Source organism: Schistosoma mansoni, chromosome 6, assembly GCF_000237925.1.
Source record: "Schistosoma mansoni strain Puerto Rico chromosome 6, complete genome".
Lineage (NCBI taxonomy): Eukaryota > Metazoa > Platyhelminthes > Trematoda > Strigeidida > Schistosomatidae > Schistosoma > Schistosoma mansoni.
This window is the reverse complement of record NC_031500.1, coordinates 7,368,483-7,396,154: the sequence shown is the minus strand read 5'-3', so window position 1 is coordinate 7,396,154 and position 27,672 is coordinate 7,368,483. Positions and strand designations below refer to the sequence as shown.

At 33.3% G+C, this 27,672-nt stretch overlaps 1 protein-coding gene across 1 annotated transcript; it reads right to left on the bottom strand.

Annotated features, from left to right (window-relative positions):
• Positions 1–8,877: 8,877 nt before the first annotated feature.
• On the bottom strand, positions 8,878–26,518 carry Smp_158150 (putative reticulocalbin; the record flags this gene model as incomplete). The annotated part of the gene is made up of 5 exons (XM_018798135.1): positions 26,111–26,518; positions 21,844–22,025; positions 14,459–14,647; positions 13,068–13,178; positions 8,878–9,050 (listed from the first exon to the last, which is right to left on the bottom strand). Exons 1-5 carry the CDS (start codon positions 26,461–26,463, stop codon positions 8,878–8,880), a joined length of 1,008 nt encoding a protein of 335 aa, XP_018653107.1. The 5' UTR covers positions 26,464–26,518.
• Positions 26,519–27,672: the final 1,154 nt, after the last annotated feature.

The following is a 27,672-nucleotide window of genomic DNA, read 5'->3' as shown; positions in this document are numbered from 1 at the left end:
TTTATTTAAATTCATAAAGGGAACTAACTGCATGAAATTCTAGACAGAAGAGGCTAACTTCGAAACAACTCTTATTGTATTTTGGTCATGAATATAAAACTTCTTCTGACACACACAAGTGGTTGCACCAATGTGCTTTGAAGAAGCCTTAAAAGCATTTATAGGACGAGGATGTGATTATCTGAGGTCATAAAAACATTCTTAGGAACAAGGAAGGAAATGATTACCACGAGTTTAATACAGTGCTATACATCCCATTATTGATGGCAGTGTAGACGTTGAAGACCAGATTTATGAAAGACTGTAGTCTATAATAGTGGATTCTTATAAAAGATCAGGTCATCTTGATAGGGATCTAAATGCCAAGGTAGGGATCGACGGTACCAAGTACAAATGATCGTGAATTTTCTTGGATTGAGAGGAAGAAACCAGAATGAAGAAAAAAAGTAGATCTACGTACTTTCAACAAAATGGTCATGAAATTCAGCATTCCCCCTGCTCTCGAAAACAGCATGTGCAAAGTTTTCTGGGTTTCACAGGTCGGCACTAAGGTAAACCAAGCTAATCAGATGTCCATAAATAAAAATTCAGGCGATCCACAAAAGATATAGGAAAAAATGGAAGAGCTAATATAGCTCCAATTCAGCACCTGGTGGTGGTCAAGGTTAAAGTGAAGCTAAAGTGGTATTTGATAAATTGACAAGTGGTATTACAAAAGTTTGATATAACCTTTTTCATAATGCTGACGAGTTAGGATGAAACGGCTGTACAGTGCTTCTAGGTTTTCACTTGTAGTCTAACTTGAATCGGTTCATGATTTCAATGAAATAAACAGCTCTATTGTAAGGAGATAAAAGGTGGAGGACTGCCACCACGATCATCAAAGAGTACAGCTACTTGTAAACAACTCCCTGCACACGACACTCCAGACCTACTGACTAGAGACCTCAAGCGGACCAGCTGCCAGTTAAAGAGGAAATTATGAAAGTATGTTGGTGGTAAAAAGAAGACATACAAAAACCGTTAGGCTGAATCACAAGGTACTCTCTAGCTTGGAATCATCAGGGCGTAAATAAAAAATAACAAACTAAAGAACATACGATGCTGGACATGGGAGGCAGGCCATTAAGAATATGAATAGTACTTGATAACAATTGGAAAGACCAGTCCAGGACAACGTTTCGAAGAGATCCCTTGTCGATGGTTTGCGCCTTAAGGGTGATAAGAAGCTTAAATACATTAGCAACTCTTACATGTTTAAAAAGCTTCAATGAAATACTTTCCAAACTGCTTCTCAGTACGTTGTTTATAAAAGATAGTATAGAAATTCAATTAAGCACGCTAATTCATAATTCAATGTACAATAAACTTAACTCATCCAAATTTCACTTTCTTTAGCATAATTAATTCAATATTTCGATTACTGAGCAATTTCATACGAAATGAAAACGCTGAACCAGTCAAAACGTAATTAGTATCTGATGAACAACCTCGTAATTGGCTTAGGGTATGCATAATTTGAACCCAACGAAATGTCCTCATTGTAGGTTTACAGTTCCAAACTCGAACGAAAAAAAAGGTCTAATCCGTTTAGTTTTATAATGGTTCTCTAAAAATTAAAAATTGTTTTAAATTTCAAAAAATTCGACATATACCATTCTTATTAAGTTAAAATATTGCTTTTTATCACCTTCAATCAACTTTTTAGAAGACCCAATGCATTCAACTTAACAATATTATTGTTGCGAGAAAAATGAAAGTCATTTACTTGTTAGTTCTGTTCAGTGAATAACAGTGTACAGGTATCACGTTACTTTTTATTAGATACTCTGATTATATGTAATATTTTAATATGTTCATTATGTTTAAAAAGGTTCAGGCGATAAATCTCAACAGCGGCACTTGAAGACCATGTTTTTTCAAACCATTGCCTTCAACTTACGAAGAACACTGATACATCACTACTATATCTAGCCATATTCTTTAGATATCAGAGTTCGTGAAGCCATTACTAAATTTATTGGTAGTATTCGAATAGTTTACAGAGATCATATCCATCGTAAGACATTTCTTCATAGACTGTCACTTTGGAATTGGAGAGATCACTTTTAAATGAATATTTGACTCAGTGATCATTTTCCATATAATGGAATATTACAAATTATGGAAATAAACGAAAAAGGGCAAACTAGAGAAAAGGAAGTTGGCATGAGTATTTTTACTCTGACCTTCGTATACACTATGATAAAATTAAAATGCAACAATAAGTTATTTCAATTTAATTAAGATTTCTTAGAAAGAATAACTCAATGCATTTAATTATTCATTCCAAGAATTGACGATATAATAGCTTTTTGCTTACTAGAATCAAGATTAAATTATTCACATCTGAAGGAACTGAACCACTCAGTATCATCACTTAGTCTTTGAAGCGATCCTCAGGTAGACTTGAAACACCCAGTAGATAGTGTTGTGGAATAGCATTAGCTACTAGGTAGCGATGGTGAATCAGTTGACTATGCTGGGAACTTTTATCTACTGTGGTGGTTGGAACATCTGCTACGTATACACAGCTACTATCTACCTTGATTTATTATGCTGGTGAGCATAACAGTCACTTACGAAAATCCTAAAGGTTACAAAAGAACGGGATCACCCTACTACCTGACTAATAGTTTTACAGAGCTGTCGGAATTTATAGAATTTTTGCTTGAGGTCCTTAAAGCAGTCAAGATTTGTGATTGTAGACAATAGATGGGACGGTTCAAAATCAAATAAGGTAGTATTAGTGCATTGATTGTCTGTCTTCTTTAAAATCGGTTTTAATATAATTGTATAATTTTCATCCCACCATTGTCGTTTGTCGCTTTTGAACTTGTTTTCTATGGGGAATTCGCTTAGGAGCAAGATCATTACATAGTACTTACAACTGTAAGGCATTGAAGAAAAATACATCATTGTGTTAAGAAGTTAAACTCATCTTAATAATTTAATTCTAATTATTAAATAAAGTAATTCAGTACTAGTGCATGATCATATGATAGTAGAATGAAGCGATGGTTGAGTGGTTGAATAGAATGAGGTTGACATGTCATATGAGAACAGTGTGCGTAAAATGTTTTTAAACTCTTTTCAAATTACCGAATGATTTATTGCATTGAGCAGCCTACAACAGTAAAGAACACCAAAACTTACCTTGGAAAGTTATGTCATTATTTTATAACAGCACTTCTACACCTGTATTTTTCCAGACCATCTGGGCTGTCCAGTTCTCATAACTTTTCCCTTGCAATTATCCTGGTGTTAGTTTGATTATATTTGCATTGGATATATTTCTACTGTGGATTCCAAACTGATGAACAATGACTGGTCTTTTGCATATATATATAAATGTATTAGTTATATAATGAAAATAGTTTATTGGTTTTCTCTCACGCCCATAAGTGACGCTTAAACTAATTTTGTAATGTTGATGATGATGATGATGATGATGAAAACGACGAAGACGACGACGGTGAGTGTATGTGTGTGTGTGTGATTTACTAGGAGTACTTATTACTAGATCCAAAAAATTTCTCTTATTAATTTCCTTTAAAATTATCTCCAAGTCTGATAAATATTTATACAAACCTATACATATGATATAATAAAAAGGATGAATAGATTGTCAACAAATTTTGATTGGTAATTCAAATTTTAGTTGTGTTTGCGTTCACGTGTATAGATATACTGCATGTGCGGCGAAATACCTGCTATCTAGGCCAGTGGTCTGAATTTTGGACTAGATAGACTGGTTGGATATTTACTAATACCCTGTAGTAGAGATATAGCCTACACTACAATACAACTTAAACTCGTAGTTTACATAATTACAATATGAATATTGATAATATAAGGTGTGCAATTGTGAGACAATGTGCTGTAAAATCAAAAATTTTAAACACATTTAATAACATCAGACCGGTTAATTTACACACAAAATAACAAAAGTCCAAATCATTTAGTTTAATGGTTAAAGATTGAGATTTTATTAGCGATCCAAAATCAGTTGTAGTACGATGCCCACGTACATACATTCAAAAGTAAAGATAAAAATTCAAAGAAATAAAACTAAAAATGTATTTTAATATTATTGATAAGAATTCAAAGCAAGAAAATCTGGTTGACTTATACCCATAAAAACTATATAGTTTACTTATATGTTGTAATTCTGAGAATTCCTAGTTTTGAGATGGTGGAGAAGATTTGTGTCTTGAGGTGAACTATTTGGACGGAGTTTCATTTTCTGAGCTGAGTGGTTCAGTCAAGAAGCTTGTCATGTCAACTTATACATATTGAACTGCTATCTCTTAACAATAGAAACACTAATAACAAATATGTATAATGTCATCTTAGAGGTTTATCTTGACTGAACAAATATATAGGTGAAATTGTATTTCACGAAGACAAAAATAATCTATTAGCTAGGGAGTACTAGAAAATTGTTTTATCCTAGTTTAATACGTTTCGCTGGTGCAACCGAGAACTACACTTCATAGTTATCGTAATATGCATGAAATAGTTGAGGCATTGATTAAAAATTAAGCCCATTCATTTAACTTTGAAGACCAATTTTCTATGAACCATACTCTTCTGCAAAGAAACATGCATTCTTAATGTGCAACAACGCAAGTGTACAAAAAATCAGACCTCAAACAATCATATAAAATAATACACATAATGTCTAATTGTTTCATCCAGTAAATTTTGATATTTGATGCTAACCAGAACAAAGTGCACTTGATGAGTCTATGACTGAATATTAGAACTTAGTCTCAGTGTTCTTAAAGTAAGTTGTAGATTTAAAAAAGGGTAATGCACCAATTACTTAATTGTATTTAATTTGCGCTAGAACTAATTAATTGATAGTCTTAACCTCCAACCACTTATCACGTCAGTGATGAGATCTAGTCTTATTTTTCTGATTCTCTGTAGTTTGACTTAAACGAATCTTTGAGGTAATTATATTGTTTGAGTTGATCGTTTATCAGCCTTTGATGGTCCTTTTTATATTGCCTTGAGTTTACTGTGTTTGACGGATAATTTCCTAACTAGAAGTACTACAGCGGGAGGCAATTAAATTATGGTCTATTTTATCAAGTTAGATATGAAAAATACGATGTGTGACATGTTTCCCATACAGAGTTTATTCGTTTGGTTGTATCGATGATAAATATTTTTGTGTGCTGATCGGTTGTATGACTGTCTGAATTTATTGCTGTCACATGCCAAAATAAATTAGCCTATCATAAGGATGGTACGTATTTGTATTTGTATATTTATTGGTATATTAAGTTAAGTAACCAATCGAATATCAGTTCAAATGACTAGAGATAGTTTACATAAGAGATTTCCATACGGTAGAACAATAAAACACGTGATACTGGTAATCTAGTTAACCTGCTTTTGTTGTCCTATAGCTAGGACACCGTCTACAATTTAAATGCAAGGGTGATTACGCCCACTTTGCATGACATGTAGAAAAAATGTGTCAAATTGCGGAGATCGGTGTTTTCACGTTTCATATAAAAAAGGTAATATCAATCTGGATTATGTAGGAAGTATGCTCAAGATAAGGCTTCACGAGATATCTGACATGCTCATGATACTTGTATTGGAGCTCAATGCTCCAACACAAATTTAGTGATAATCTAGGTAAAAACAATTGTGCAAAAATAAATTTAGGTTAACTCGGAGTAGAATAATTAAGAAAGTTGTTATGCAATCACTACGAGAAATTGGAAAACACAAATGTCTTATTTTACCTCCACTGATGCTCAGAGTCTCATGTTTTTTCTTGCTGACTTAAATAACTGCCTTTTGATTTTATAAGTTTAAACAACTATCATATCAGTGAAATGTACTACTTTTTCCTTAAACCAAAACTTTCCTGATTCAGGAACATATCATCCACTATGGACCTAACTTCTTGTAGTCCGAGAAGATAAATAATGTGAACTATTATATCATTAGTAGTTCATATGTTTATCTCACTTGATATACATATGTATATCCAGCAGATCACAAAGAAATTCCAAACAAACATGTAGCATTATTTACGAGTTACATCTGAAGAGATCGAAACTTGGTAGAACTAATATGTAAGTGACTCAGAACTCCAATGTGAAAAATTAATGTTGTTGCAATCAAGATCCAAGAAACAGATAAGAATATTATGAACAATAACAGGAATATATTAGAATTGAAATTCAATGAAAATTTTTAAAAAATTACAATGAAGTCATTTTATGGAGCAGATTCAATCAAATGTACATTAGGGATCTAAGTGAGTCTAGAACAATCAACAAGGAATGGCCAGGACCCATATTAAATTATGAAAGCATAACATCAATACAACAAAACATATTTTAAGAATAAGCATACAATAAGTCAGATGATTAAATTCTGTTTTTTTCCACCTTGTAGGTCTCCGTTAAAACAAACGACCGTAATAAAAGTTAAAAATACAATAAGGAATACAGACTTCAAAAATTATGTGCGGACACGTAAAGAAGAATGGACACATTCAAAGAATGCAAAGAAGGAAGAAGACAACAGTGAAACAGTAAAAAGGGTCGTCAATAAGAATTTGTACACAAATCCAAGGATGTCAATTTATAAGTCAGAACTGAGGTTGTTAGCAACACTTTCAGTTTTCAACGCGTGCTTTGTATCCAGTACATTTAGCTACTTTCTCGTTCATTTACGGGATGGATTTTGACTATTGAGGTGGATTTCCACTAAAGATTATGTTTCCAGTTTCTGAAGTTATCCACGAATGTTTGCTATGAACATGTCAGCTTAGTTTTCTCAACATTCCAGAGGAGAAACGTAATATCTAGAAATTTAGAGCTTGAAATTAAATCTCAAATAAAATTTAACTACTCACATGCCTCATCCATTCAAAAGACTGGGCGGGGAATTGTGGCTGAAAGTTACAGAAATAATATACATATTGAACATTGAAACGTTGCAAAAAGCTTCAGTCTATGTGAGCAGTGGATATTTAACAATTATTTTGTTTCCATAGACATTATGAACTGAAAATAAGACAGTTAAATAACCGACTTATCTCTGAATGTAACTTTTCATCATTACTGGATTGTCTTATTTAAAGATCATAAAATGAACCAAGCTAATGTGCTCTTATCTTAGTACAAGTCTAGTGTATGCTACTTATGTTGGCAGATATACGTAGTATGTAGCGCCAATTAGACGTGGAATGCTTGGCAGCAGAAGATTAAGTTGGAGAGGACAGAAAAGGAAATAAAGAGCAATTGAAATAACAACAGAACTGAAAGAATTATGAATCGTGTTGAAAAGTCTTGCTAATTGAACACTATACTGGGATCCTAAACTAGTCTCGTAACTCCCAAGGTAAATCTACACAGCGAATTGAACACGAGAGAAAAGACGCAAACTATACGAGAAGCACTTTACTCCAAAGGTTCATTTATATATAGGGTTTTTATAGTATTTTAGAAGTCCTTGGTTTTTCCTGAAAATTCTGGAATGCTACTAAACATAGTAGCAGTTTAGTAATCAGTCAATCAGAAACTCTACATGTGACCTTTTACTTTCGTGATGTTTCTAGCAAAACTCTTAGTCAAACGCTGATTAGATAAAATGCTTCCTAATGTTTCCTGAGCCTTTGTCTTCTATTGCGAGAAATTTTCATGATCGCACCAACACGTGTAAGGGACAACTGATGGAAGATGTGCAAATAATGTATTTAGGGTATGGTTTTCATATTTAATGAAGATACAGCGGTTTTCCTCCCCTGAGTTTTGGCTTAATGCACTTATACTAATTAATGTGGAGGTAGAGAGATTAAATAATGAAGAACCAATTCAAAAAAAGCTAATGGTTTATACGTTAATCTAACATGCTATTACGATCTGTTGAAACTCTGAGTTGATGAAATGACTTCACTTGTTTTATTTATTATTTATAAGACTGTAAAAGTAGAAATATTTAAATAATGATCCGACTATGTGTAAACCTTATTAATGGGGATCAATATAGTTAACATTGTATGAGAAAGAATTAATGATAAATGAAATAAATAAATATTTCCTAATTTATTTAGTATTTTCTTCAGATTTGCACAACTGTGATGAGTTCCTAACAAAGAAGAAACAGCACTCTTTAGTTCTACTTCACTGAAGATAGTCGTTGTTGTCCAACCTGCGTCCAATGTGTTTCACTGACTCCAAGAAACTCCAGGCTGTATTGTCTCATTTCTGCAGCAATTTGGAAAACTCTTCCGGTCTCCCACATTGTCCAGACATTCCATGTACCTATAAAAATTGTCGCTCTGGTTGTTAGAAGGTGCATCGGCCTCATGACTTCCGAAAGAACTCGGCTTTCATCATGAGACGTCATAATTATTCCTTCTACTCCCAGGGCAGAGTTTAAATGGTTTGAATAATTTTTTCTGGTTAGCGTTTTTTAAGCGATTCGGTTTTCTACGGGATGGGGTCGCTAACACCATGCCCAACCCTCCTCCTTTACCCGGACTTGGGACCGGCAGTAGCCCCCGGAGGAGCTACAGGTTGAGTTTCTAGTTCTACGTGAACTAATATTATTTACTACTTCAACATATTATTACATGTAACATTTGAGTGAACTTAGTTAGCGTTGGGGCAGTGTAAACTATCACAAAGATAATGGTTAACATAGTTTATTATTTTATTAAGTGTGATTATTCTATTAACTTCATCAACACCAAACATTACAAACAACAGTAATGATGAATTAGTTCACCAGAAAAAGAATAAATCTTATTTTGCACAAATAAATATTCAGTTTACATTATTAGTGGCTCAGCCACTTTGACTATAGTTCATCTTTTGGTAAGTTCTCTAAATGCCTTCCATAATCAGTTGCTTGACTTCCAACCCATAAATCATGTTGATCAAGTACTTCCTCTTTTGTTAATGAACCATCTTTGTCTTTATCAGTTTCATTGAATAAATGTTCAGTTTCATCGGTTGCTGTTTTGTCAAAACCTTTTAAAAAAATTATTTAAAAACAGTTGAAAGCTTCAAATTTACAATAAGAATGTAACAAGACGAAACAACTTATTGTAAAATGACTTCGACTGGACAACTATTAAAAGTCAGTGACCATTAGACGTACATTTGATCCTTGTTTTACCCCAATTAGGAGTGCTCACTCACACTATTCACTCTTCATTCATTTAAATCTATCAATGAAATTCCGTACAAAATTGTTTTATTTCAATCATGCTACTATGTAATGATTAAGTAGTAAGTTATGAAAAATCGAATATAAGTGTGAAAAAATTTTTGTTAAAGCAATAGTTCCTTGGGGACATATGAACAAAGAATAACCATGATTATGCAATCCCATAAAGTTTATTTTTAAGATTTGGTCGAGTTTAAACGGAAATAATTCACTAAGATGTAGCTTCATTTTCGTATGTAGTCGGTAATCACCAGGCTATATGTAGTACTTCTTTTGTTAAACCTACAACTACATTTTAATTAAAAGTGTAAACGCACGCTCAGAAGTTATTTTTTCAACATAATTGCCAAAAAATTTAGGAGAAAATAAGTTAGATTAGTACAATATTAGCGATAGGAAATAAACAAAAGACTCTGAGTTCTAAACCTTTATTTCAAATCTTATCGGCATCTTAGTACGTAGAATATGAAGAGAATTCGTTAGAACACCGAAGTGCTACTTTGCAAATTTTATAGAAATAACGTTTTGTAGATGATAAATAGTTGAGAAAAGTAGATAATCAAGAATATAGCTCTAAATAACCGGTATTCCCCGTTAAACGTACATACTAACGAATTTTATTTCGGATGTTTGCATGGGAAGAAACGCTAACTGGACTTTACAAAAGTAAAAGCATCATAAACTGAAGTTAGGGACTTGCCACCTACTCTTTGGTAAACTATAAATAGATCAAAAATAAGGGATGTAGTGTTATGAGACTCTTGATCTATAATTGTATTGTTAATGGGTAGAATCTCTTAAACAGTACAAAACATGATGATGACAGATGTGTCATAATTTCCCAAGCGTCAGTTTTGGTAATAAAGGGAATGTAGTTGTCACGGTCAGAGTTTCATAAAACACCTATTGTATACTTGTGACAAATTCAATAATTAAAAGAATTTTAGAGAATCATCTATACTTTTTTTATTGACTTATGATAAACGGATATCTGAATATATTTTCTGTTACTCTTCCACAGTTAAAGATCCAGTAAGTGTTTTGCATCCTAAGTTGGATGCCGGCTCAGTGGTCTATCGGTTAAGGGCTCTGGTTCGGGACTGGTAGGTTCTGGGTTTCAAATCTCGCGAGTGCGGGATCGTGAATGCGCACTGCTGAAGAGTCCCATAATAGGACGAAACGGCCGTCCAGTGCTTCCAGGTTTTCCATGGTGGTCTAGCTTCACTTGACTCATGATTTCAACTATGAAAATATTAAAATTCTCCACAAAACCCCCTCTGATCCTAAGTTCAGTTTAGGAGTCAAACTTATAAAGCAGTACGTTATATTGATAGTTTTTACTGAGTGAGTTTGGTTTGCTCCCAGTAAAAACTTTAGATACTTCACTGACCCATCCTATATAATGTGGTTTTCAATAGGGTAAAGAAACTTTCTTAATTTAAACATGATTTCAATTTCCTAGTTGTTTTGTTATTTCAATTGCTTTGATTGTTGCATTTTTGTTTGCTGTGCATAATATGTATTATTATTTGACAGTTTGAGAATTATTCAAGAAGCTATCAAATTATGCGAATATCATTTACAACGATGAACCATGAAAATGTATTAATTATTTTTACACATCTTAGATCTTGAAACTAAAAATAGCGCAGTTTCCCTTAACAGTCTAGTCTAAGCTTCCTCAAGGAAATTAATGAAAATCAGAATTATTAAATGTTCATGAGGATAACAAAATAACCGTACACTTAAACAACGATTATCCAATGATGTTAAAGTAATGGATATGGGCGCTCCAATTGCGTACATACTTACGCCTGTTACTCCTCGTGGAGCATAGGCTATCAGCCAGGATTATCCAAGCAACTCTGTCCTCATGATGCAGTTTGTTCATTTTGTCAGTGCACGTCAAATCCACCTCTAGCGTCTTTTCCTAATTTCCTCTTCAGCTGGAAGCTCTTTTGTTCTCTCACACAGTATGTTGTTGCTGACGTTATCCGGTCAACAAATATGGAGTATTTAGGGCAGACAGTAGTTTATAAATACCTGTACACTTTTGATGATAGTTGTAGTAGTTATCCACATTTCAACTTCGTACAATAGGATAGTATTAATGTCTGAATTTGAAGATTCTGACTTTGATGTTGGTTGATAGTTGTTTAGAGTTTCATATATTCATTGATTGTAGTAATGCTATCCTTTCTTTGCAAATCAGCACCTTCACACTACACATGAAATCTCCCTCATTTATCGATCATGCTGTTCAAGTATGAAAACCTTTCCACCACTTCCACTGCTTCTCCATCAAGTGTGATTAGGTTTGTACTCTTTGTGCTTTCGTTGATTTTGACTGATCGCTCTGATTTACTATATCTCCCTGCTAGTTTCTTCGTTGTATCATATAGTTGTTTCAAATTTCCTTCTCTTCAAGCTTTTTCTGCTGCCCTTGCTAGCTCTTCTATGTAATTTGGCTTGTCCGCTTTAATGCTCTTCTTCATTTGCTTTTTTGCTTCTGTGTACTCGGCTGGTGCCTTGACTTTATCTGATGTTGTTCAGTTGTTGTTAATTGCTGTCTTCCTGTTCATCATTTCTTGATCTTGTCTATGGTTTCCATAGAGATCCATTCCACATAATGATACTTCTTGCGAATCAGAACCTCCTGACACGTGGAAGTCAATGTTTCTTTGATCCCGTTCCAATTGTCTTCCATAGTAGTTTCTTCTTTCTGTAGATCCAGTAAGGCTTGAAACCTGTTGTTGAGAGTTATTTTGAATTGGTTGAGTTTGTTAGTATCTAGATGGAAGACTATATTCAACCTCACCAATTATATTTCCCCCGTTGTTCAGTATTACTTTAGCTGCGGTTTCATCCTGGCTACAAACAGGTGTTGATCTGATGCTATGTCAGCTGTCCTCTTTAATCTCACGTCTTCCGTTGAATTTCTGAATTTTTTATTGATGCAGATCTGTTCGACCTAGTTCTATGAAATGTAACCCGTTGAGAACGAAGCAGCTTTGTACACGAGTTTGTGGGGTAATATTGTACCACCGATAATTATTTTGTTGAATGCACATAAATTTGCAAATCTATCACCATTCCCATTCCTTTCTCCCAGTATGTCTATGTCATCTTATGATATGTTCATACGCGGTTTTGTACATTCCGACTTTGGCGTTTAAGTCTCATATCAGTGTGTTCAAGTGCTTTTCTGGACAATTCGCTATGATCGACTGCAGCATCTCATAAAACTGATCTCTGTCGCCTTCGTTGCTATCATTGGTGGGTGCATAGTAATGGATAAAATTCATTGCGATCCTCCCCTTCTTCGTTCAGAAGGATGCTTTGATGTCCCTGGATCTATTAGATTTCTCGTTCTTATTTGGACAGAATCAATGCAACTGCCTGCACATGCGGAACATTTTCTTCTTTATGACCAGAGTACAACAGAATCTTTCCCAAATCTAGTCTTCTCTGTCCAGCTTGTGTCCAATGGGTCTCACTTATTGTGAGCACCATCAAGTTGTATCTTTCCATTTCGATAACTATTTGATTGATCATCCTAATCCCTCACATTTTCCGAACACTCCATGTACCTATGTAAATTGTTGCTCTCACTGTCAGAAAGGTAATCGGCTTCGTGGTTTCTAGAGAATCTCGGCTTTCATCATGAGGCGTCATAATTCTTCTAAATGAAGATCCTTCAACTTCCAGGTCAGAGTTTAAGTGAATTTTTCCGGTTAGCGTTTTTTAGCAAGATCGCATTAGAGAGTAACCTCAGAAGAGCTACAGAGTACTAATTATGATAATTTAAAATAACTCACCCGGTGTAACCCATAATGCCATTTCATTTGGATCTAGTTTTCCATCACCATTAATGTCATAGTTCTTAAAATTCTCTCTTTCTATAATTAGTGCATCTTTATTCATTTTATCTGCAAAATACAATGATAACAGTTAGAAAAAAGTGTGTAATGAGGGGGCTTATCGACGCTAATATATATATATATATGTAAAAATACAAAGTAGAAGAAATTAGAAAATAGTCTCAATATTTTAGAAGAAAGGGTTTAGATCAAAGTTCAGCTAAAAATTAACTCATGTACTAATGAACAAATTAGAGATCAGGTTTACTTTACTACTGTGTGATATTAAGAAGGACACTTTGGTTTTTCAGTTCGTTTTGTCTATCCACAACCATGCAACATCCAGTAGATTCTACCACGATTCTAAGTATTTGTGATTGGTGGTCGGACTACAACTATTTCAGTAGAATTTTGTTCTTACTAGGATCTATAAAACACGGTACTGATCACATAATACTGATATTACTCTTATATTGAGAGCAAAGTTGTTTGTATAAAGAGAAAATCTATCGCTCCACAACTTTTTTAAATAACGCTTAAATAAAGCTCAGCAGTACTTTCAGGACTTAAACATTTGCTAATCACAATGACAACAGAAAGTGATGCAATATGGTATTTAACATGTGTATCAATGAAACAGTAAGTGTAAATATTGTGAAGTATATATTCTAGGTGATGAGCAAGTAAATAACAGATCAATTAAAAATCAACAATTGAGAACATATATATTAGGGTGGTTTGTAACTATTTGTTTTGCCTTAAGGTTGTTTTGATCTTCAGCAGGAATCATATTTGAAACCAGCTCATAGAGGATGAACAGCAATGCTCTCCTAGTTCGGGACACTATAGTGGTGCTCACGCAACCTCACATCAAGACGGACCTAGGAAATTCATGATTTTCAACAAACCATTTATTTACATAATAACTGTAGTTAACAGTGGTTATTGAATTCGAAACATGTGAATTTAACTTAGTCAATAATAAGGCATTTATTCACCAATGGGATTTCATCAGAACTACAGTATAGTTCCAGTGGACTTAAGTTAAGAGTGTGGACTATTCTATGTGTAATCAGTAATTAATTAGTGTTGTGCTCGCTATAATATCAAAACCTTTTGAGCTGGATTCATTGAATGAATTTTGAAACCAAATTGCGAAAGTGTCTCAAACTAAAATGGAACAACTGCACAGCGTCTTCTATTTTTCGTTAGTTTACAAGATTTTGGTCTGTGATAAGAACTGTCTTACAAAATTAATAACATTTGAAAAAAATGCCTATGTGCTCAATAATGTTCGTACATTTATTATTACTAATATTATTATTATTGCTTATTTGTATGTTACTTACCATCGGCTAAGTATTCAAGTTCACTAATAAATCCGTCTTTATCTTTATCGAAATCCCTTAAAGTATGTTTTAATTCATACGGTGCCATATGACGATAATTATGTGGATGTTCAAATGCAACAAATTCTGTTTCATTTAAATAACCAGTTTTATCTTGATCAGCTGAATCGAACTTCAATTTTTCCTCATCTAAAGACTGATTAATCCATTCAAAAAAAATAAGAAAAACAAGGATTAGGAAACAATGAGACCCTTCTAAGCAAATTTGTACACCCTAGCCTTAGTGTGTAAGCAGAATATCACTGTTAGTAGACTTCTTGTTGTGGCTTAGTATTTAAAAGGTTGGGTGATACTAGATATAATAAATGCCTGTATTCATATTCTCCTTCAAAAGTGAATGGTGAGTGAGAGATTGCAAACAAGGCAGGCTGTTGGAGGATGTTAGTTGATTAAGTTCATATGTCCTTGTATAGATCAGAAGGATAGATATTTATGTACCCATGATTTGCGTACACTTTATTCTGTCTATCAGTTACAGGTTCCTAGTCAATCTAATTCTTCTCACTGGTGTAGCTGGTTAGTCAAGAACATAGGAAGTGTGGCTATCTGCGTCTGAATTAGATGAACATGAAATATAAAACTCTCTTTCAGACTCAGTTAATTACCATCAAATTTGTTATTATAAAACTATACATTTAAACGAAAAATATTCCTTTAAAGAAATTCTTCTCACAGTCTACAGTTATATATATAAATTAATAATCCAAAAAGTGGTCAGGTAGTTTAAAGTAAAATGCATCATTTGAAATCACAACACATGAATGTGGGATTATTTGTAAACTAAAAATAATTTATATTGGGATGAATAATAAACATTGTAAACTTGAATAAGTTTATATGTTTAGTAAATAATTTAATAGTTGAAATTATTAGTCAATTAAAGCTAAGCCACCATAGAAAACCTGGAAGCAGTGGACGGTCTTTTCGTCCTATTGTGGGACTTCTCAGCAGTGCGCATCCACGATGGTGGTCTAGCTTTAATTGACTCGTAAATTCAACTATTAAATTGCTAAAATTTTCACAAATCTCCTTCTGAGAATAAATGATTGCAAACCCTGAAGAGACGTTTTTCAAAAAACTATTCTTAGTTCATATATTTGTTTTAATATGATAGGTATATTTCAGCAACCTATATGTTTCATAATATATTGAACTCAACTGGGTAAGCAAAATGATAAATTGCTTCTTGAACTGAATCAGCAGATCTAAACAGATTGGAACCTAAGATAAGGAAGACTGTCTAACTGAATGAATTCGTACCGTCAATCAAAAAAAATATTTAATCTACATAATATGACAAACTTCAAGTGAAAATAAAGATCACAAAACAATTCATGTGAATTTGACTGATCTTATCAAAGGTCTGTTTTTATTTATTTATTTCAACACATAAATATTGGTACAAAGGGTCACCCAATACATATGCACTATACAAGTCACTTGATGTGTGTGTGGGCTATGATAGTGCCCGAGTGCCAAAACCGAAGCAGGTGGTTTTCTTAAAGAACGAACCTCTGACCTGAAGGTCTAATTCACAAGGCAGTGGAGCAACGCCAGGAGATGCAGTTCCATGGTAGCCGATGACCAACGATTGGTTCATATGCCATTTGTTCCCTCAGGATCCTGGAGCCCATCCGCACCATTGGTTTGGAATCAGGGTTTTCCAACTCCCCCAGGTGGATTCACCAACCCGGTTAAAGTGCAAGACAATCACTTTTCATCTTCTCAATTTCGTAAACAACAGTAATGCTGCAAAAAGGCAGTGAGTAGGACATATCTGGTAGTGGCTGTATACGCGTGGCCATATGAGAGCATTTCAAGAGAAAGAGCTGGCTCTCCTTACCCTCGGCCGTACCAGGGCGTTTGGGGGCCTGTACCAATTAGTTAAATGAAGACCTTTAATAAGTTTGTTTGTTTCTCAGACTATGGAAACATTAAAAAATAAAACCGAAAGGGACATGGAATTTTATGAGTTTGTTCATGTACATTGTTAAACAGTTTATAAATTGGACTGTAGCTCTGATATCAACAAGAATGTCATGTGGATATTTTCAGGGTAACAGCTGATTTCTCATTAAATCAATAATAATGACGATTATGATGCCGAGCTATGTCATTTGGGATATTAGAAAGCAGTCATACATTATACTCGGAGTTTATTTTCTACAGCCCATTTCCAACAAACTGAATACGTAATATGAATCGATATTTCCCTAGTATAAAGTGAAATATTAAGTAAAATCAGATAACTTATTTGTTCATTGCATCGCTTTGTTAGTTTATGAGTCAGTGAATACCAAAGATCAATTGTAAAGATTCCTGAACAGTGAACACACTATTGTCCTGAGTGGATATAATACTCGATCAATCTTGGGTTTCGAAACATTTGTTTCAACGTTTAATTTAGTCGTGTAAATTAGCGTCATGATTCCAAAGATTTATTTCAGAACTATCATTATTATCATGATAACTCATTCAAAAAGTACAACCTCCTTTCAACTCATCTTTCAGTTATACTTTCGTTGGAAAACTTGAAACCCTATCAGGTTATCTTGAATTGAAATAGTTAAAGATCATTTTGAGTCTGTGACCAATTGTCTGGAGCTTAGTTGCTTGAATTACTAAGTCAGTGTCTAAGATAAAAAGAGTTCATTGTCTGATGCTCTCTTAATTTCAGCTATTACTTATTGTATTCCAATTTTGGATCAAATTACTTTATTTAAAAAGACTTTTACTTTAAACTTTATGTCGTACCTGAATATATCTCAATCAAAAAAAAGAAATTAATCATGAAAGTTTTGAGAGGAAGCTGTAGTTAAATGTCTTTTATAAAACGAAAATTTGCCATGCTTTCTAAGTGTTATAAAGGTGATTAAGTGTACTTAATTTATAAGTAACACATATTTATAATGGATTGATAATCGTGTAATATCAATGAATAGAGCACATAAGCGAGTACATTTGAAGAATTCTATTTTGAATAATCTAATACATGACTTATTTATAGGGAATGAAGCTTGATTAGACATGCCTGTTGATGAGATTTAAATTTAGTTTCATTAACTGAAAAGTCAATAATTATTCATTATTAAAGAATAAGTGGAATGTGTAGTACAAACCATGAAGTGCAATTCATCCTACTTGGGGCTCTTCGACTGGATTTATTTGCATCCTAGAGTTGATTTCCCGCCTAGGATTCGAGCTCAGTACCTTTGACTTCAACGTTTGATGAGTTATCCACTTAACTTCAGACTCTAGTTAGTCACTCACTTGGGCAACGGGAATGAAATTTTTTAAATTTGTTATGGTTTGGGTCATCCTATTGTTAATATTTTTGACTGAACAAACACTATATCTAGGATTCAGGTAAATCCGGTTGTCAAGTGTCATATAGGACGAAACGCCCATTTTTTATCCCACTACTAGGTACACACCATCTGTCCTATATAAACTTCTGATAAAATGACTATATCGAGGCAATCCTCAGAGGATGCGCATATGCCAACTAAGATATCGAAATTCATTCAAAAGTATTAACAATGAGACAACCCAAATCACTACAAATTACATTAATTTTCAACTTTTAAAGGTTTGCCGTTTTAGAAGTTAAAACGCTTAGTCACTTTGACAAATTTAGATAACTCAATAAAGAGACAATGTTTAACGTATAGAATAATTTCGCATGTGGCTTTTTAACTGTGTGATGCACTGAGCCATTAGCTTTCGAAATTCTGACTTTATTGTAATTTGTTAGGGCGTTTATAGATAAAAAACAAATGTCATTACAATATAAGAAACAGTGATATGAATCACAGAGCTCTGGATATGAAATAACTATTACCAAGGTAGATTTGGTGTTCGTACAAAGTGATCATGAACAGGGGAAAATTCGACCTTAAGTATGTCTAAGAACTTACAAAACCCAGCTATCCGCACTAGACAAATTTTGTTAAAAATCTCAAAAGATGAATGAAGATTACTCTTATGATCCGTTTCAATTATATTTTTGGCAGTGGAAGATGATGTGTATTTATCATCTGTTTCAATTGGGTCATCTAGCTTCATTTATTTTTCCAGCTATTTTGGTGTGAGTTCAACCACCTTGATCCGTAAATCACGATTATTCCACTTTATCTATATGTATCCATGCAAAATTAGATATGGATTAACATAATGAGCTGTGATGGAATCGTCTACCTACAGTCTGGGTTTCGATGAAACATAGATTTTGTTCTTTCAATAATAATGACAATAGCCTTCATTTCAACACAAGACAAAATGATTCGACTCTAAATGGTAGAGTGAGTTAAAAAGACTTTTCAAGAGCTAAACACATATTAAATCTCAAAATACCGTAGCTTTTTCCGTTGATTTTACGAACATTAATGCATATTCATTTGGTACCAGTGTTTCGTTTAGCAGTTTCAGTATTGCCTGTTGTACAGATACACTCAACCTTATCGAATAGGCTCTTTATCAAACTACTTTCGCATCGGACTAAACAGTAATTATAAATGGTAAAGCACTCTTTTTTATCTGGGTTTTAATTAGACATCGTTTGAATGAACAGTCTTTCCTTTGACTAATAAATGAATCCAAATTGGAAAGATTGATACAAAATGAAACCTAGGGTGACTGTTCAGAAGTTCCTCATTAGGATAAAACAGCCTACTAGTGCTTCATAGTTCTTTTAATGATTCTTCATCTGATATCAGTTCACTTATATGATATACAGTAATCACCACAAAACAACACAGAATTATGCTTTTTGATAGATATTTAGCATTTACATTTAAATATAAAAAACATGAAATTCAGAGAAGAGAGAACAAATATGGAACACTCGACTAACCAACTTTTGTAGCTGGGTTTCATCAATCAGAAAGAGGATTCTTATTCACTTTGTGTTACTGAATACATAGGATCTACTGTGCTAAATGCTTTAATGATAATAAAAGTTTGATCAAGGAATTTAGAAATTTCGTTCCAATGAAATATCTTTTTATGAATCTAGAGTTCAAAGGTAACCAAACTTATGATGTACGTAGGAATCGATTGACCACAAAAGTTAAAAGAATGTTCTATGTAGAAAAACAACGGCCAGCATTCAAAAGCAGAAATCTGTTTTCCGTATTCACAGAGGTAAACATTCCTCGTCTGTTAGTTTACCCGCTTCGTTGGAGCAAGGTAAATAAGCAGAAACGACCCTTTGCTCTCAACACAAACACGAGAACATATTACAGTTCAGTTTCACAGTGGTGAGAGGAAAGTGGTTAGAGGTTCTACCCTCAAACATTTAATGGGCTATAACCACTCCACTGATCAACATGTTGATTTTAAGGTATTTTGAAAATAATTCGTCAGTAAGTAAAGATGAACAGTCGCTAGCAGCGGAATCCAAGACGCGCGTTCTAAATTCCACTGCTAGCCACCATCCATCTCTGTTTATAATGCTTGTGACTCAAGGCCTATATCGAGACAATCCTCACAGGATGCACATAATCCAATGAGAGACTGATCAGTTGCAGTCTTAAACATCTGTGGGAAGATTCAAACAAACAATACAAAAATGAATTATAATCCGTTTATATTTAACTTAGAACAACGAGAGGTCTTTTTGCCTGAACTGGGTGTATAAAAGATGTATGTCTTGTCTTTGTTTTTATCGTGGCCTTCATCTACTATTGTCGTTATTATTTTCATTTCATTGGTTTTGCATTTGAAAATATTTCCCCCCCCTTTAGTTACTTCTTATAACTCTATAGTTCTATTCGGTATTGTTTCTAATCTAACTTCATTTCATTTAGTCCCTCTACCACGTTTAATTATTATGAAAAAACATATTAATTACCTTATTCCATTCACATTATAATCCACTGTTAGTTTATTAGTTGTACATGCCTTTTAATTAACACACACACTTCGTAGAAGTTACATAAGTTATTATTATTATTTTACATTTGTATAACTTGATATAATAATCGTCACACTAAATCATCAAGCTTGTTCATTGTTTATACTACCTAGTTAAACTTTGTGATATAATTATTTGACTTTAATCTTATGAATATTTCAATAGACTAAAAGAAAAGTGAAGTTTAATTATACGAAACCAGAAACGTGATTTTTGCGCAAGTTACGAGATACAAGGCAAATTAATCGTTGGCTGGTCATATCCATCGAATCTGAAGCTTTTCACATGGGCTTTCTTTTAACTCAATACTATTAAATTCAGACGTACCATCTACCAGGTTTGGTGGACATTAGGTGTTATCAAACCATAAAACCTCCCCCTGTATTAAAATTAAAAGTTTAATTCACAAGAATGGCCCAAGAAACAGCCACTTTAGAAACGAATGAATGAAAATATTAAAGTTTGAAGATAACCAAAACCACTAGTCTTAGTCTAGTACTCTCCAAATTCTCGAAAATGATCACAACTACAAGTGACTTGGTTCGTCATTGCAACTACTGTAAAGGATTGCCCAGGATATTGTTGGATGGAGAATGCTGTTGAGCGGTCTATGCTCCTCCACGAGGAGTAACAAGAGTAGGTAAGTACATGAGTGGTTCACAGTCGGTTTCCCTAATTTTCAATGAGAATCCGTGAGCTATGAAGTTAACAATTTCAAGAGTGAATCAGTTACTTAATAGTAGCATTGGATAAGGGTCTTATTATATAGAGTTGACTGAAGTCGGTATTGTGAACCATTGGAGCAAACATTTTCACTTCAAATGTATTGTGGTCGCTGCGATGCAGTAAAACATCTGAGTAATACGTTTAGGTTCGCACGATTATACTTAGCTTATACCAGTTCATCACAAATAATTTCTTTAACTTATACAAAGTTATTCGCGAAACATTTAAATACATAAAATTAGCTACATGTTTAGAACTGTTATGTTACCATGGTGGACAATAATAATGGATGTCGTGACAGCAAAAGTTCATTTTTTTTTATTATCTATTTATGTAATATACAAAATTAAATGGTATCTATGAGGTATTTTACATAATTTACTGTACAGACAGTATTAGTTATTATTTAATCATCATTAGTAAAATACTTCTGTTTCTCAGAACATCTACCTCCATGAGGTCATAACATTACAAGAGAACAAATAAAAGTAATTGTGTTACTTATTTTCAAAAAATTATTCCATTAAAATCAACCACCTTAAATTGTATTGTTAAAAAGGGTTTAACAAGTGTCAAGTAGATATTAGGAATACAAATTTATAAATAATTTTATTTAGAATAACTTTAGCTTAGCAACGTACATGATGTACACAAAGATTAATATTAAACTAAACACATATCAAACAAAGTAAACATTTTACCTGGATAAATAACTTTGTATCGTTCTTGCTATCTTTACGAAAATCTTCTAGCTCTTGAGCTGTGTAACCATAAATTTTATTTGTATATTCAGACCAAGCAACTTGACCATCACCATCGGCATCGTATTCCTTAAAACGTGGTTTGGACGCTTCAAGATCAAGGGAACTGATAGACACATGTAAGAAGATCACAGAATGAATATGAAAAGTAAAGAAAGCCTAAAAAAACTAATAAAATCTAGATTTTTTCCCACCTTATTTATGGATATTTTCTATCGGTCAATATAAAACTAAATCCATAAATCAAGGCTGCCAGAGAGTCCTATTCGAGGACGAGTCAGTTGTTCAATGCTTCTTGGTTTTACTCAATCGTCAATCAATAGTCAGATCATGATGTGAACTACGAAATATACTTATGCTTTTACACTTATTTAGAGATATATTATTCTTCAAATAATGGTTATCTTTGTTTCTTATATCATTTCGATAGATTCTCCTTCCTTAAAACCCTTGAAGCAGAGCTAATAAAGAAATAAGAATGATTTTTGTTTTAATCCATCAAAGAAATAAATGAGAATATTGTTACAAACAATAACATATAAACCTTAATGGATATACAGCTAAGACATTTTGACTACAGAACCGAATGACGTATCAACTGATTACTGACTTCATTTTACCAGTGAAATACATAAATCTTAGATAACTTTCTACTAGATGAATTCATCAGAGTTCTAATGAATAGTCGTAATCTATCAAAATAACTAAACCAGAAATATAAAACCTAAAAGAATGTGTATATTTTGATCTAAATAAGAGTAAGATAAGACTACTGTTCGACGAAAACTACTAAAATACTAAAACCATAATCAGCTAAGAATAACCTATCCAAATTATCATTGATCTTTCTCATTTCAATGTATTACAACATTGGTAAACAAAACAGTTTACAAATTAATCATTAAGAGATTAAGGATACATATAATTTTTATGAACTCTAAAATAGTGTCAAAATTATATCTTTGTTATAAGAGAGCAGATAAAACCGATATACTTTAGATTATACGGGTCAATTAGTGGATAGTTCTATTTGACAAAGGTTTCATGACAGTCGGGTCTTACTAGCCAAGGGCATCTTCAATCTTGAAGAAATTGCTGCTCCCGAAAGGTGTAAGCCTTCATAGTTAGATGCTCGAAACAAGAGTGTTACTACTATTAACAGCAGTTTATTTCTACCATTATAATAATCCCACTGAGAAATATGGGCTTTAGGTCCGAAAAAGAGGAATTGTATTGACAAAATTCGAAAAGTTCAAATATCTTTTTATTGATTTCAATTTTACTAATAATACTATTGTCTTTGGATTTTCTACTGACTGCTGAATAAAGAGTCTTTAACTAATGGTAACTAAATTATCAGACGTAACTCAGCTAAATAATATAGCTGATTTAGACCATTCAGTCTCTTTATACATTGATTATAATGTCTTCCATAAACTTTATGTAAAACTGTTCTCGACGAAGAATCCTACAAAACATACATATTATCGAACGGAAATAGGTCGAGAAAACATGTAAATTGGAGTAAGGTGAAACTTTATTCATGTCAGAAGAATTTCGAAACTCCTTTCCGTCAACACTCTTGACCTAATGGATTCCTAAATTAGGCAACATAAGTGACAGAGATTTGTTTTCCTTTAAAATCATGATGTATCTTAAAACGTTTGATTGGAGTTGGAAAGGTAAAATTATTATTATTTGTTTAGATAGTATTGCTTGTGGTCGGATTATTCCCAATATGTGTTAAGTATCATTTGGAAAACCGTCAAAATAGGTAACCAGTTTATAATAAAGGTACCCTTCAATGTATAAGGTTAGTTTCAATCTGTATTGGGAAGGCCAGTTTGAGACGAATGATTAAAAAATACAAACACCAAAGGTAATCAAAGTAATAGACATCTATTAGATTGAGAACCAACGAAAACCGTGAAGTACATTACGGCCGTTTCTTCTATCATCATGGTTTCATAAAGCTCTCTGGTCTTGTAACAAGACCAAACGACTGAGTTACAATTTAACGGTTCACAATTTTACTTTCGCCTGACTTACTATATGGTATAATTGTTATTTGATATCATCAGTGATTGTATACCACACAAGGATGACTACACAGGTTACTGGGTCCCAATAAAACCTAGAAAAATGTGTCTCAAATTCATTCATTATAAAGTACATAATCATCACTAACCGACTGGTAACATAAGAAGATGACCATTCTGTATCACTGTGTAGTGTATTATAAAGTTATGCTATTGATCTCTGCATTTCATTCAACCAAGTATTGTTTTCATATCTAATAATGCATGCACACAGGATTGCAGTGTAGACATTATTCAGTCTTACAAATACTGAAGCGTCAAAGAAAACTAGAATAATCATATCACTGAAATAGACCACAGTTAGGTGTTATTAATATCTATTTCCAATACTTGTGCTAATTTTTTTCAATTAAACTTTGAAAAGAACTAATTTGCATCATCTTACTGAAACAAATCAATTTGTAGTGTACGAGGAACAATTCAGGCAACGAGTTTCAGTTTGCACTATTAAGCATCTCTAAGATGTTTTCCAGGTTATTTTGATTTCGTCGGATTCTCCGAGCTGAATGTCATAATTGAGAAGCTTTCTTTGCCACTCTGTTCAAAATCATCCATTCCTACTGCATGCAGAAATTCTATTCTTAATAATTATCCAACAAGTACCAAGGCAATCTGTTTTAATAGGTTTTTTGTGATTGATTGTCCCCGTAGGTTGGGTTATCTTTATATGTCTTTAAATTATCTCCAACCATTTGATTGATGTATTATTTCTTTAAGGATTAATGAACTGAATCTATACCTATACGTTCACTAATGACAGATTAATCTGAATGGAATACTTCTAGCAATTCTTTGACACTACTTGAATTTCGTTAGTCCTGAGTTTCCACATTTTCCCTATCCAATTTGTGGCTGTAGATGTTTACATGTATTTTGTAGAAGTGGTAATATAATGTATCCTTTCAGCACTACTTTACTTCTATGTATATGTAGGTGTATTTATTATATAACAATTCGGCTACACAAATCCCAGTAATTTTCCTATAGATTAGATTTAAATCCAAATTGTTTTATAATTGACCACTTGATTATTATCAGAAGGGGATTTGTGGAGATTTCAGTATATTTCAAAGTTGAAATCATGAGTCAATTGAAGCTAGACCACCATCGAAAACCTGGAAGCACTGGACGGCCGTTTCGTCCTATTATGGGATTCCTCATCAGTGCGCACCCACGATCCCGCACTCGCGAGATTCGAACCCAGGACCTACCAGTTACGAGCCAGAGCCCTTAACCGATAGACCACTGAGCCGGCATCCAACGGTGTTAATGTCTAACTTCAACTGATCCACGAATTATGAGCGACACTTCACCAATTGCCTTCAGTGAGTTGTTATCTCACAACAGACGTGGTTGAACTCCACTGGTCACTTGATTATTTTTTACTAATGAATTTTATTGAACAGCCTTAGTTTACTACTAATAAATCAAAATGGCTAAGCCTATTTACTGCTGACTAATGATACTAAAATTTGAAGACTTTATTATCATATTGAAGCTGAAAATGTTTTCGGTTGACTGAAGGTTGTGAGTATTCTACGACTTAGAAAATAATTCTAGTTGTATGGCGTTACGATATTAGTTTGATTTAAAATAGTTCTTGTAATAGACTAACACCAGCTGCGCTACTGAGAACCTGGAACCACCGAAAGCTGTTTTGTCTTAGTTTGGAACTATTAATCGCCTTCCAAATACTTCCTCGAACCGGATTAAACACAGAACCTTCAGCTGTTATGGTGAGCACACCACATTTATATTACTATATTAAGATCAAAAAGTCCATATTTTTGACTTCAGTCAGTTTGAATTATAATCCAAAAGTCGTTCAATCTTATCGGTGGTTAACTGCACTATCTGTTGACTCATTTGAACTCCACCAGTCACGACTTCACACTAAGACTTAAGGAGTCTATCTTCATGCTTGTCAATAATGAGTATATAATCGTTGTTTAGTTAGTCTGTCGGTGGCGTTTGTTTCGATTTGAAAATACCTTTTATAGGAGTTTGGTACTCCTTAGTAGTGTGCATATATGGTATATGTATTTTACAATCTACAATAAATATTCTCTCGAAAAAGGTTGAACCAACTCACATAAATGACTGGATAATCCAATCTTTCAACTCCTGCTTATCAATTTTTAAATTATTGTCAATATCAATTTTATGGAATAATTTTCCTAATTGCGATTTTGCTTCTTCTGGATCTAATTCTTTAAATTTCTGTGAATATTCATGGGAACCAGTAATTAGATCGTGATCATATTCACTGTAGTGTTGTCCAAAATCATCATAATGTTCATGACCTTGATAATTAGAGTCATCTAACATATGAAGATCAGGTTCATCAGGACGTAAATAATTATCGAACTTCACGTTGATATTATCAAAATCACTTGAACAAGTGACTATTTGAAGTATACTAATTAGGTAGTGTAGGGATAACATACTGAACTTTTCGTTTTGAGCTGTGATAATATTTTGACAAAAGTGGCAAAACAACAGATTTATATTATGTAATATGTGAAGTTTAAGGTCAATGATTTGTTATTTTCTGCCGAACGTTTTTCTCTACCTTTTAAATACTTTGTTAATAATACGGGTACCTTCATTTAAAATCTAAACATTACGTTTAATTAAACGTATTCTTATTGGATTGGTTAGTAAATACTGAAAGAATTTTGTTAATCCATATTAATCGATATTAAAAACAGTTGTTAAGCAAATAAATTCATTTTCTAGTTGTATTGTCCAGGTTCAGAGTGTTCAATTGTCATTGAACTGAGGTAATTTAGAATTTGTGGCTTCCCAAGGGAAAAGTAAAGTAACGACTCTTTAACTTTTCTGTAAAGAATCAAGAAGATTCCATAACTATTGAGATCAGTTTCATATAAGCAACTGTCTAGTGGTGTTAACTGCACAATTTTCGACAGACATTTTGTCCACTGGATACTGTGTATGGTAGAATTCTTTGATTACACGGATGCTTACAAGGACGATCCATTATCCCGCCTCGTGAATGCACTGTTGAGGAGTCCCACAATAGGACGAAACGGCCGTCCAGTGCTTCCAGGTTTCCCATGGTGGTGTAGCTTCAATTGACTCAACTATTGAAATTACTATAATATCCACAAAACCCCTTCCGATATTTGGATATGATAACCGGTTCATTTGATTTGTTGTTGATCGAATGTAAAGAAATTTTGCCCTAGTTGTAATATCGTTTTGTTCAAATCTTCTGATTTAGTTATTGGTCTGTTCTCATTAGTTCTTCGAAATTGTTTCGAGTTACCGCGGCACATTCAGCAAAGGTCAATATTTTATCTCATCTGTTTTATATGTGTTAAAGTTTCTTATTTTTAGTAGCCTTTGGAATTACTGTTTCGTTTCATTGATCTAAAGTATTAGTTCAATGCAGTATAATGTCTGTGACTTTTGTATAGCGCTTCGATTTGTTATTATTATCATTGAACTTATTCAAAAGTAAACGTTGGACAGGTTTATATTAGATAATAACAATTTTCAAGAAAAAATTATATGGATTACTTTAGTATATCATTTAGCAGTATTCAACATCATGGTATCATTATATCAAGTCACTCTGGCATGTAGACATTTCGCAATGTATTTGATAGAATTCTATGAACATTAAAAATT